We start from the raw sequence: 12,142 nt of genomic DNA on the forward strand, positions 1-12,142 counted from the left end.
ACAATTTGCTCGCAGGTTGATAGTGCTGACAGCAGGGAAATAGTACTTAACATGATTGTTTACTTGCCAAAAGCAATTAAAATGCAGAAAGCACTGGTTTTAAAGCTGACACCGAATGCATCTGGCCGAATGATGCAGATTTAGTCAGGTCGCCTGAATTCTGAACGGAATTAGCTTTAAGAGATATGACAAACGCCAACCAGGTAGGAGTTCAGCCATTTCCACAAAATTCTGCCCATCTGGACAAAAATGTAGTGTTTAATATAGACCTGTGAAAGTGAGAATCCTTCAGCTTGAGTCTAGATTTCCTTTAAAACATTAGGTCTTTGGACACATAATCAGGTTTCTGTTAGAGAATCATGTCTCACAGACAAATACAGAAAACACCTTTAGAGGTGACTTTCTCAATGTCTATTGAGCACAGCAAGGGGTAGCAGGATTTTGCTGTCTGTATTATTACACCTCTAACTACTATGTGCCTTGATTAAAAACAAACAATGAACTGTTTTGTCGCATTTCTGGGGCATTTATAAAGATCTTACTGGGGTTTTTAAGAATGCAGCTTCTTGCAAACCCACTGTATTGTACAAATAATACATACATACCGTCTATGTCTTTCCTCGGAAATAAGACCGGGTCTCATATTAGAATGTGACGTAGAAACATAGAAGCATAGAATGTGACGGCAGATAAGAACCATTCGGCCCATCTAGTCTGCCCAGTTTTCTAAATACTTTCATTAGTCCCTGGCCTTATCTTATAGTTAGGATAGCCTTATGCCTATCCCATGCATGCTTAAACTCCTTTACTGTGTTAACCTCTACCACTTCAGCTGGAAGGCTATTCCATGCATCCACTACCCTCTCAGTAAAGTAATACTTCCTGATATTATTTTTAAACCTTTGTCCCTCTAATTTAAGACTATGTCCTCTTGTTGTGGTAGTTTTTCTTCTTCTCCTCCTTTACTGTGTTGATTCCCTTTATGTATTTAAATGTTTCTATCATATCCCCCCTGTCTCGTCTTTCCTCCAAGCTATACATGTTAAGATCCTTTAACCTTTCCTGGTAAGTTTTATCCTGCAATCCCTGAACCAGTTTAGTAGCCCTTCTCTGAACTCTCTCTAAGGTATCAATATCCTTCTGAAGATATGGTCTCCAGTACTGTGTACAGTACTCCAAGTGAGGTCTCACCAGTGTTCTGTACAATGGCATGAGCACTTCCCTCTTTCTACTGCTAATACCTCTCCCTATACAACCAAGCATTCTGCTAGCATTTCCGCTGCTCTATTACATTATCTGCCTACCTTTAAGTCATCAGAAATTATCACCCCTAAATCCCTTTCCTCAGATGTTGAGGTTAGGACTATCAGATATTCTGTACTCTGCCCTTGGGTTTTTACGTCCAAGATGCATTATCTTGCACTTATCCACATTAAATGTCAGTTGCCACAACTCTGACCATTTTTCTAGTTTACCTAAATCACTTGCCATTTGGCTTATCCCTCCTGGAACATCAACCCTGTTACATATCTTAGTATCATCCGCAAAAAGACACACCTTACCATCAAGACCTTCTGCAATATCACTAATAAAAATATTAAAGAGGATGGGTCCAAGTACAGATCCCTGAGGTACCCCACTGGTGACAAGCCCAAGCTTCGAATATACTCCATTGGCTACAACCCTCTGTTGCCTGTCACTCAGCCACTGCCTTACCCATTCAACAATATTGGAATCCAAACTCAAAGATTGTAGTTTATTGATAAGCCTTCTATGTGCAACAGTGTCAAAAGCCTTACTGAAATCTAGGTAAGCAATGTCTACTGCACCACCCTGATCTATAATTTTAGTTACCAAATCAAAAAAATCAATAAGATTAGTTTGGCATGATCTCCCTGAAGTAAACCCATGTTGTCTCTGATCTTGAAATCCATGTGTTTTTAGATGTTCAACAATCCTATCCTTTAACATGGTTTCCATCACTTTCCCCACTACTGAAGTAAGGCTTACTGGCCTATAGTTGCCCGACTCCTCCCTATTATCTTTATTGTGAATTTGCACAACATTCGCTAACTTCCAATCTTCTGGGACTACTCCTGTTAACAATGATTGGTTAAATAAATCTGTTAATGGTTTTGCTAGTACACCACTAAGCTCTTTTAATAGCTTTGGGTGTATTCCATCAGGTCCCATTGACTTATTATTAATTGTTCTCCCGAAAAACGCACAAGGGCTTATTTTCAGAGGAGGTCTTATTTCGGGGAAACATTTGTGCTAAAAAGCAGGTCTACATTCGTGGGATTTCCCTGAACATAGACCAGTTCATTAGGGCATGGAATCCTGCAAATCTATGTTCAGGGAAACTTTCCCAAACATAGATAGACTTACTTACTCGTGAATGGAATCCTGCAAATCTATGCTCAGGGTACATTCCCTGAACATAAATTAGCAAACGACTAGGGCTTATTTTCTAGGAAACAAAGTATGTAGGTTTAATGCAGTGAGCACTGCTACGCCACATATTTGCACAAGACAAGGTATTATACCCAGGGCCGCCATCAGAAATGTTGGGCCCCTAACTCAGCTCAGGGTCTGGGCCCCGGGGGACACTGTTAGGCTGCAAAATTTATACAGGGTCTGGAAACCCTTAAGCTGCCATGGACTTATGCTGTTAACACATCCTGCTTTCCTTAATCTCTTTATGTATGTTCACTGCAGAGAACAATTAATGTACAACAGTCATGATGAAGTTCCAGAAAAATAGTAATGGCCTTTCTTAATGCGGGTACAGTGTGTACATGAAACAAACACCGTTTCCATAGAAGACAACAGAAGACAAAATCAACCAATCATAAACATTTAGTGCAATTTTTTGTATTATTCATATAACATTACATAACATTACATATTACAGGAAATCTACTGCACATGTCTATTATGTCTTATCTAAACTATCTGAAGAAGGCTATCTTGTTGGAGAAAAGAGGGAGTATGTGTGCTTGCAAGATAGCAGACAGAGAATAGAATTCTTGCTTTTAACCCTTGCAGGCGTGTAAAGACTTAACTAAGACAAAAAGGCTTTTTAACCTTTATTTACCTGTATCTATGACAAGTCCCCTTTTCTCTGGTACTGCAGGTGAGAGTTTGGCAAGGTATCTCCAGATGTACTAATTACACCTGTGGGCCTTTTATTAATTCTTCACCTCGATATCTTCGCCATTTCTCATCAAAAGAGCATCAAGGGATGCTTGTCCAGGTATTTGTAGATACAGGATAATATATGTTATAAAATCCACCTCTCAGTATGCAATACACCTATAGGTTACTGTATATATTTATTTATAGCTCTGTATGTCTAGGGGAATATTCACTAAGCATTGCATTGGAGACACATACTAACATACATACAGACAGACACACACACGCATAAGGACATACAAACACATACATACATAAGGACATACAGACACACACATACATACATTCATACTGACATACATACATATATACAGAATTACTGACATACATACAATAATAGTGACAGACATACATACTGACATACATACATATATACCGAAATACTGACATACGTACAATAATACTGACAGACATACATACATACAAATATACAGACATACATACATGCATACTGACATACAGACATACATACTGACAGACACACATACACACTGACAGACATACATGCATACTGACATACAGACCTACATACATACATACATACTGAAAGACACACATACACACTGACAGACATACATGCATAATGACATACAGACATACATACTGACAGACACACATACACACTGACAGACATACATGCATACTCACATACAGACATACATACACACTGACAGACATACACACTGACACACACTCATTTTTCAGCCACCCTCTTGTTTCTTACCTTTTCCTACAGGAGAGTGGCTGGGGCTGATGGGAGTCAACGTGGCTCTCCCTCTTCAATGCCTCCACGCTTTCTCTCCTCCCACACGGAGTGAGCCGGGAGGAAGTGACCAGCCCAGCATTTTTTTTAAAGGGGCCACAGCGCTGACCAGGCCCCTGAAGATATAGGGCCCATTGGGTGGCCCTAAGTGCGTGGGACACCCAATGGGCCCTATCAGCGTGCGGATCCCTGTGCAGCTTAGCTGTTTTGATTTAAATTTTACATCCACTTGAAGTTCCATTCCATTCACATTGAATGACACTACAAATATTAGTATGAAACAGGGACTTGCAGTCTGTTAATGCTGTAATGCTCTCAGGGTGCTCAGAGCCCTCCCAGTCATGGTACCAGAATACAGTCATGAAGTTAAAAAGTTTGCGGTAGAATTTGGGAGAAGAGAGCTGGATATCTCTCAGATTATGTGAGCACTGAACAGTAAGTTGTAAACACAATTAAACACAAACAAAAATGCATGTAAAGTATGATGATATTTTTAATCATTATTTTATACTCAATATCAAACCTGTGCGGTGAGTGATGTCACCTATTGGCCGCCTTTTCATAGGCTTGCAATCGAAAAAAATTACTGAGTACCAAGGTATAAAGGACATTTATATTTATTCATCAAAGTAAAATGTTACTGGATTTTAGAATTTTTTTAGTTTGTAAAAAGTATAAATGTGACATTTAATGCACAAAATGTAAATCTTGTTTTTCTGTACAAATAACAGGGCGTTTGCAATTTTAATTTTATATCAATGTTTACTATATCTTCACCAGATAACGATCTAATCTGGATCTCATAAATGGAGTAGAGGGAGGGGACATGTGGCCTTGCATTAAGGTGTGTCTGAGCACACTCTTTGCGCATGTCTATGCCAGTAGGTGTTTAACCCCTTAAGGACCAAACTTCTGGAATAAAAGGGAATCATGACATGTCACACATGTCATGTGTCCTTAAGGGGTTAAAGGACATCTTAGTACTTAGTCCCCAACTAGAGTTTCACTAATCAGATCTGATCACGGAGTTGCTCTATTACCTTGTAGCAGCCACAAATTTCTACTTACAATACTGATCTAAACTGTCTTACTGACTGCCCAGGAGTCCATGCAAAGGCAAGAGGACTGTTCTGCTCTCCTTTATCAATCAATTCTTTGGCAAAGAGTCAATGCTGAAGAATTGATTGACAGGTGTAACAAAAACCTCTTTATAAATACCTTTTTCTCTCAATCTATAATTGCAAAACTGCTATCACAGTGCATAGTTCAAATTTATTTTTACACTATAGTCACCAAAACAACTTTAGCTTAATGAAGCAGTTGTGTGTATAGATCATTCTTCTGAAGTCTCACTGCTTAATTCTCTGCCATTTAGAAGTTAAGTCACTTTTGATTCTGTTTATGTAGCTCTAGCCGCACCTCCCCTGGCTGTGACTGACACAGCCTGCATGAAAAATTAAAATGGTTTAATTTTCAATCAAATCAAATCACTGTTATCATCTCCTGCTCTGTCAATTAATCTTTAATTGCGCATAGTATGACCCTGCAGGGTCTAGCAAGCCATTAACAGAGCAGGAGATAAGAAATTCAAAATTAAACAGAATTTGCAATAAAAGAAGTGTAGTAAACATTACATGACTCTTTGCAGGAAGTGTTTAGGAAGGCTGTGCAAGTCACATGCAGGGAGGTGTGACTAGGGCTGTATAAACAAATTGATTTAACTCCCAAATGACAGAGATTTGATCAGCGAGAGTACAGGGGCACGATCATTAAACTAAAGTTGTTTTGGTGACTATAGTGTCCCTTTAAAGTTGGTTTGTGTATGACAGGAGATATTTAATAAAGTAAACATTACGCTGTCACTTACCTTTAGTGGTACAATAGGGCAGGCAACAGATTGATTTTCACTTTAATTTGGCAGTCTCTTGATTTGGTCATTTTGTTTGAAAAATCAAACTTTAATGAGAATCTTTGAGAAATAGCACATCTATTTGATGATATCCCACAAATATAATGTCCTTCAGATAGGCGGATAGGCGCACTATGGTCCTCAGCAGGTAACACATGCACAATGTCTATATATAGACAGGATGGGATATATTGCCTTTACCTGCTGTCAGAAATTGTATTGTCAATCACACGGAGATAACCTGGGATATTTCAAATGGCTTACTTTGAGGATGCATCACCAGCTTTAGAATTGAGCAGCAATAATTCCCTTTAAAATAATTTAATCCACAATTGCAATGTTGTGTTCAATTTCACACATCTGATGATGTATTTGTACTGCTGAAAAATACAAGCTCTCAGTCTCAGCGGGTGCCCAAACCTCAGGGGCATTACCAAATGCATAAATCCCCGAATGAGCCCCCATAACAACTAAAACGAGTGGAAGGAGTGTTCCTTTAAATTACATATTTTCTTGAATTTTTTTTTTTTTGTATTCAATTGCTCCAGATATTTTTTGTCTTCTATTTTTTTCTTTGCAACCCACAGGTTAGGATATATTAATATTTGCACATGTTTTAAGTTTATTAGCCTGATATTTAAAACATAAACCATTTGATTGATTTTACTTAAATTCCTTTACGTTTGTATTTTAATATTTAATATATCCCTAAAGTAAACCATATCAATATTGGTATTTAGTTTGTGACTAATTTGATATCTTTAAAGAATTAACAAATACAATTATCATATGGTTTCTTTTTTTTTTTCGCATGGAGGAAGTATTCAATTATTTTGTATTTCACTCACATTAAACACTAGAACTGTACAGCTACCCAACTCGCAACTGATTTAGCAAATGTAAAATTGTATGGACCGGATATGTTAAACTTACTTACCCGAGTGGAAGACAGGTTGCCAAACACAGGAACCCCAAATTCAGTAATGAAACAGAAAGAATAAATAGCGCTCAAAGTCTACTGGAGGTTTAATCTTCACAAAACAAAAGGTAACAAACAGAGGGAAAGGTTACATTAAACACCTAATGCGTTTTGAACCTGCAGGTCCTTAGACATAGGTCTCCTAGGAGTCTATTAAACCTCCTGTTGACTTTGAGCACTTGCAATGGCATTATTAACATTTCTTTCTTGACCATGTCTAGGGCAGAGCAATGAAAGGTTAGCTCCTGCAGTTTCCTGAAATTGTCAAGAACATTGATTAAGAAACTATAAACACCTACTCCTGTCTTCCATATCCTAAGTCTTTTGTTTTTGTCCTATTCCCATGTAGGACAGAAGGTCATTTGAACCCTAGTTTATTGTTTGTGAATTACAAAGGTGCGATGTGGCCTAAATTTTGGAATGATGGTTGTCACTTAACCACAATTCTCTCTTTAGGGATCTAAACTAAACCATGTTGGGGAAAAAAATTGTAATGTCAAAAATATTAGCTTACATATTTGATGAATTACGGTATTACAATTATTTACTTTGAATGAATATTCTAGTGGACAATCCCAATGGGTCACCTTGGGACAAACTATTTGTTTGTTGTAAGTTGTGTCATCATATTTGTTTGTGACATAAATGTTTTCCAAACCCAATCTTCCCTCAGACATCTTTTCATTCAATCTATTAGTTTGTACAATAAAAATAAAATAAATAAAAAATACCAAATCACAACTACACACAGCGTGCAAGCTATAATGTATTATTTTGCTTAGGTATACATGTTACATATTTCCAATTCTATATAATGCAATGGCAGAAAAAATCTATGAAAGTGCTCTTTTGGTTAATAAAATACTGTATATAAAGTGTTACCGTAAGGCATTCTTAAACCTTTGAGTGCAGTCAAGAGTCGCAACACTATACACGGAACCATCGTATCTGTGGAATGTTTTTTGATTTTGTTTTTGTGGGGTTTTTTTTTTGCATAAATGCACATACTATTTTCATGTAAACAGTTGTTAGATATAAGTGATAAAACTCAAAAGTGGTACACATCTTGAGCATCAGTGTCAATCCAAAACGACATCGTAATAATATGAAATGAAAACTCAAACTATTTAGCTTAATCCCTATTAAGTTCCAGAGCTTTATAAAATTTTCGAAATAAAAAGACTTCACACTTCATATGTTATCTATCATGTAGATTCTATGCATATCAATGTTATAATTAAAATAATGTTTACTCATGTCATAGTTCACATGTCGGTAGATTATTGAGAGTTGTATCATCCATGTTTGAGGTCGGCCATTTTCTAGAAGAAGTCACATGCACTGGATAATCTGTAGTATAGCCATCTTGCACACTTCGTTGCACCTCCTCAAGTAAAATAAAGAAAAAATGCCCCAAGGCCATGCTAAAGAATCTTTTTTTTTTTCTGGGAGACGAGTTGATGTTGCTGGTGCGTGAAATGGCATAGACCTTGACCGAAACATGGAGATGGTATATTCATGACCCACCATCCGCATCCTGTTTAGATTCCTGAGTGGGAACTTCTTCATGACCACTCTCCTGTACTGGAGATTGATTTCGACTGGTCTTATTGCTATCGTGACTGCTATGGCTGCCAGCACTTCCTAGGCGGGTCGAAGCCACTACTGCTTTAACTGCTGCCTGCGGAGAGAAGAAACAGTTCACAACGTGGAAGGTTGTCCTCAACCAAAACATCAAACACACCATCGATACAACACTAGTGGTTATAATGTGGTAATTCAATGATTAAAATAACTGTTCTAATAGAAAAATCAGTTGAGTATGGATGCTTGATGACAACATGGAAGAAATGTTCAGTTATAGGAAAGAATTGATGTTATGAAATATTTTGTTAATTCTTAACAGGCATATTATTATGCTCATGAAAATATGAACTCAGATAGACAGAAGGTCTAGCTCTGGAGTGATACAAATGCCACCCCAAGCTCCCAGACAAATGCCTTGTTTGCCTCGTGTTCTGGGGAGGTCCACCTTATTGTGAGTGAGTGAGTGTAGCTGTTAGTGTGTGTCTGTGAGTGAGAATGGGTGTGCCTGTGAGTGTGTGTCAGTGTGTGTATGTCATTTTATGTGTACCCATTGCTCACGGTGCCTAGAGAGATATCAGCTATGCCTCACTGATGATGCCTAACAAGGTTGAAAGGATCGTCTGGGGTTGCTGTATTTCTCGTGCAGAGGGAACTTGCTGGCATTTCAGATCTGGACTGCCCGTATGGGTGGGACCAGTCTGATATGCTTCAGAGATGTTCTCTCTGTAATGGCACAAGATGAGCTAAAACCAGCTTGAGTTCTGAGCGGGGAGCCACCGAAGGGCAGGCTATTTCAGCTGCTGTCCGTCCTCAGTGCACTCTTGCGACTTGTTTTTTGCTCTCCACAATTTTAAAGGGTAATCCAGACGTGGACCCCTTGCTCACAGTGCCTAGAAAGGTATCAGCTATGCCTCACTGATGATGCCTAACAAGGATGAAACGATCGTCTAGGGTTGCTGTATTTCTCGTGCAGAGGGAACTTGCTGGCATTTCGGATCTGGACTGCCCGTATGGGTGGGACCAGTCTGATATGCTTCAGAGATGTTCTCTCTGTAATGGCACAAGATGAGCTAAAACCAGCTTGAGTTCTGAGCGGGGACCCACCGAAGGGCAGGCTATTTCAGCTGCTGTCCATCCTCAGTGTACTCTTGCGACTTGTTTTTTGCTCTTGTCATTTTATGTGTATCTTAGAGTGTGTGTCTGTCAGTGAAAGTGTGTGTTGGTTAAACAGTGTGTGCCAATGACTGTATGTGTGTGCCAATGACTGTGTATCTGTCAGTGAGTATATATCAGTGCATGTATCAATGAGGGCAATTCGTGGCCTTGACACGAATTGGGGGGGCAAATTTAGATTTTGTGGGTGTCCGAATTTAGTTGTGCCTAGGGCAGCACAAAACCAAAGTACACCACTGGCGCCATGTGTCGGAATGATAAATAAGAATGAAATGAAAAATGTGCGAAGTCAAGTAACTCATCTTTGATAATGTATTTCCTGTTTATAGATATTAATCAGGTGGGTACCTCATCATGCTGCCTATAAGGTCAGTGTCATGTGGACATATTCCATTGACATCCCACCGATGTCGTCAGAACACCACCTCAACTTGATGCACCAAAACCCTGTTATGATCAGTTATACACTGTTTTATCATAAGGAGCGTATATTCCCATTAAATTCTATTTCTCGACTGTTGCCTCTCTGTAGACTGCTAATAACCTAAGCAAAGCTAAAGAGTTAAATACTTAATTTTTAAAGTATCTACTAATACAAAGGCAACATCTTTGATTTTGACGTACTTTGAGCTTGCGTCGAGCATTGAACTCTTGAAGTTTCTTTTGAGCTGTGTCCATATGAGCAAAGTTTGCCGCTTTTCCTGTTACCCACGGGTGCTGTAACGCTTGCTGAGTGGTGAGACGCTTTTTCGGATCGAACACTATTAACTTTTTAACCTGTTATTAAGGAAATACAGTAAAAAAAAAAATACAAATTACACCTGATTTTAAGATAGTTCGAAAACGTTTTCATACAGTAGCTCACGCCAGATTGGGTATCTACACAGAAATGCCGTACAAACACGGGTGAAGTAAATTTTATTTACAAGCCACACCTGGTGTACCCAAAAGAACAAGTAAAAGATAGTTCTTTTTTTTTTTTTCTTTTTTTTTTTTTTAAATAAACAGCACAACCCAGAGCTAAGTTTCAGCTGGCTATCATTTTGTGAAAAAAATCTCACGCATGACAATTCTAATTTAATAATAGGAGATTTCAGTTTTGGTACCTAGTCATATGATCATATAATGACAGCAGTTTTATTTTCATTGCTCTTTTGGTAGATAAGCAATGAAAAGGAAGGATGACTATCCACTTTTAACCCCTTAAGGACACATGACATGTCTGACACGTCATGATTCCCTTTTATTCCAGAAGTTTGGTCCTTAAGGGGTTAAAGGATATAAGTAAAGAGAAATGAATGAACGACACTGTCACTGTTCGGGGACTTTGCTGAATTCGCAAAATCCCCCAATGGTGACATTACCGCTGGTCTTTCGAGATGGCCACTATCTCGGTCGTGCTGCTCCTCAGCCAACATCACAGCTAAGTGCGCGAGATAGATCTATACGCATGCATGAAATACATGTATATGCATGCGCGAGATTACAGCATTGAGATATATTAATGCAATCTGCACGAACCTATGAATTTGAGATTATTATTGTATTCTTCAATTATGGAATGACCTTCCGCACACTTTCAAATCTTCCCCAAGCCTAAAGTCTTTTAATAGATCCCTCTTTATATACCTCTAATCATAATGCACGTGTCATGGTTGATTATATATTTCCTACCTGTTCTATGTTACATTTTGTATATATCGTGTATTAATATTGTTTTTGTATTGTATTGTACCATAATGTATCATTGCAATGTTTTGTGGACCCAGGACATACTTGAAAACGAGAACAATCTCAATGTATCTTTCCTGGTAAAATATTTTATAAATAAATAAAATACACATTTTTTTGTGTTAAAGAGTTTGCCTTCCATCCAAGAAACCACATAATGTGAAATATATATTCAAGCAGTACAAATAAAACAAATTCCCTATGTAATTGCCGACTGAAAGAACATTGATAAAATAAGCCAGCGAGAGGATTTAATGGAATATAACTAAAGCGGCCAACAACTGATCATATTGCTTAGAGATCCAAGTTGTGTGTTCCTGTCATGTCATATATCATGTCAGCTTTGTAAATGGCACAATGTACCGCTCTGGTTTTATATTGATACTGGGGGCCTGATTACATTTTGTATAAAATAACTGTAACGTGACAAATGTTCTTCAATGTCAATAAAGATGGTCTATGTGAGACATATGCCGTCATTACTTTAGAGACAGTTCCTCACATTAAACTCTATTAGTTTAATGATCGCTGCACCTGACATTCTGACATACACTATATGAAGTATTTTCTTAATTGCTTCGTGTTAATTTGAGAACTCTTTGATGTTGCTGTCTAGTGAATTAGTTAGTGCACTAAATGTTATGTTAGTTTGAATAATCTTTAAAAAATTTAAAAAGGCTAACTGGTGTTGAGGGTCTTTTCTCTGTTTTCCCTTTTGCGGGTTAGCATATTGCCCTCCTTCCATTCTTCAGATACGGATGGTGAATGAGGGTAAGCAAATTCATGATTCGGGGGCCTCTAT

At 38.1% G+C, this 12,142-nt stretch overlaps 1 protein-coding gene across 4 annotated transcripts in view; it reads right to left on the reverse strand.

The window, feature by feature from the left end:
• Positions 1 to 7,597: 7,597 nt before the first annotated feature.
• Positions 7,598 to 12,142, reverse strand: part of CAMK4 (calcium/calmodulin dependent protein kinase IV) — a 203,373-nt gene continuing 198,828 nt past the window's right edge. For 3 of the 4 annotated variants that reach the window (XM_063453633.1, XM_063453632.1, XM_063453635.1), the window contains 2 exons: positions 10,234 to 10,386; positions 7,598 to 8,530 (listed from right to left, as the gene is read on the reverse strand). In XM_063453633.1, coding sequence (XP_063309703.1) covers positions 8,366 to 8,530; positions 10,234 to 10,386 — 318 coding nt within the window. In that variant the 3' untranslated portion in view covers positions 7,598 to 8,365. The remainder of the gene's footprint in view (positions 8,531 to 10,233; positions 10,387 to 12,142) is intronic. The other variant, XM_063453634.1, reaches the window with a different exon arrangement.

The sequence above is a fragment of the Pelobates fuscus genome, chromosome 5 (assembly GCF_036172605.1).
Source record: "Pelobates fuscus isolate aPelFus1 chromosome 5, aPelFus1.pri, whole genome shotgun sequence".
NCBI lineage: Eukaryota > Metazoa > Chordata > Amphibia > Anura > Pelobatidae > Pelobates > Pelobates fuscus.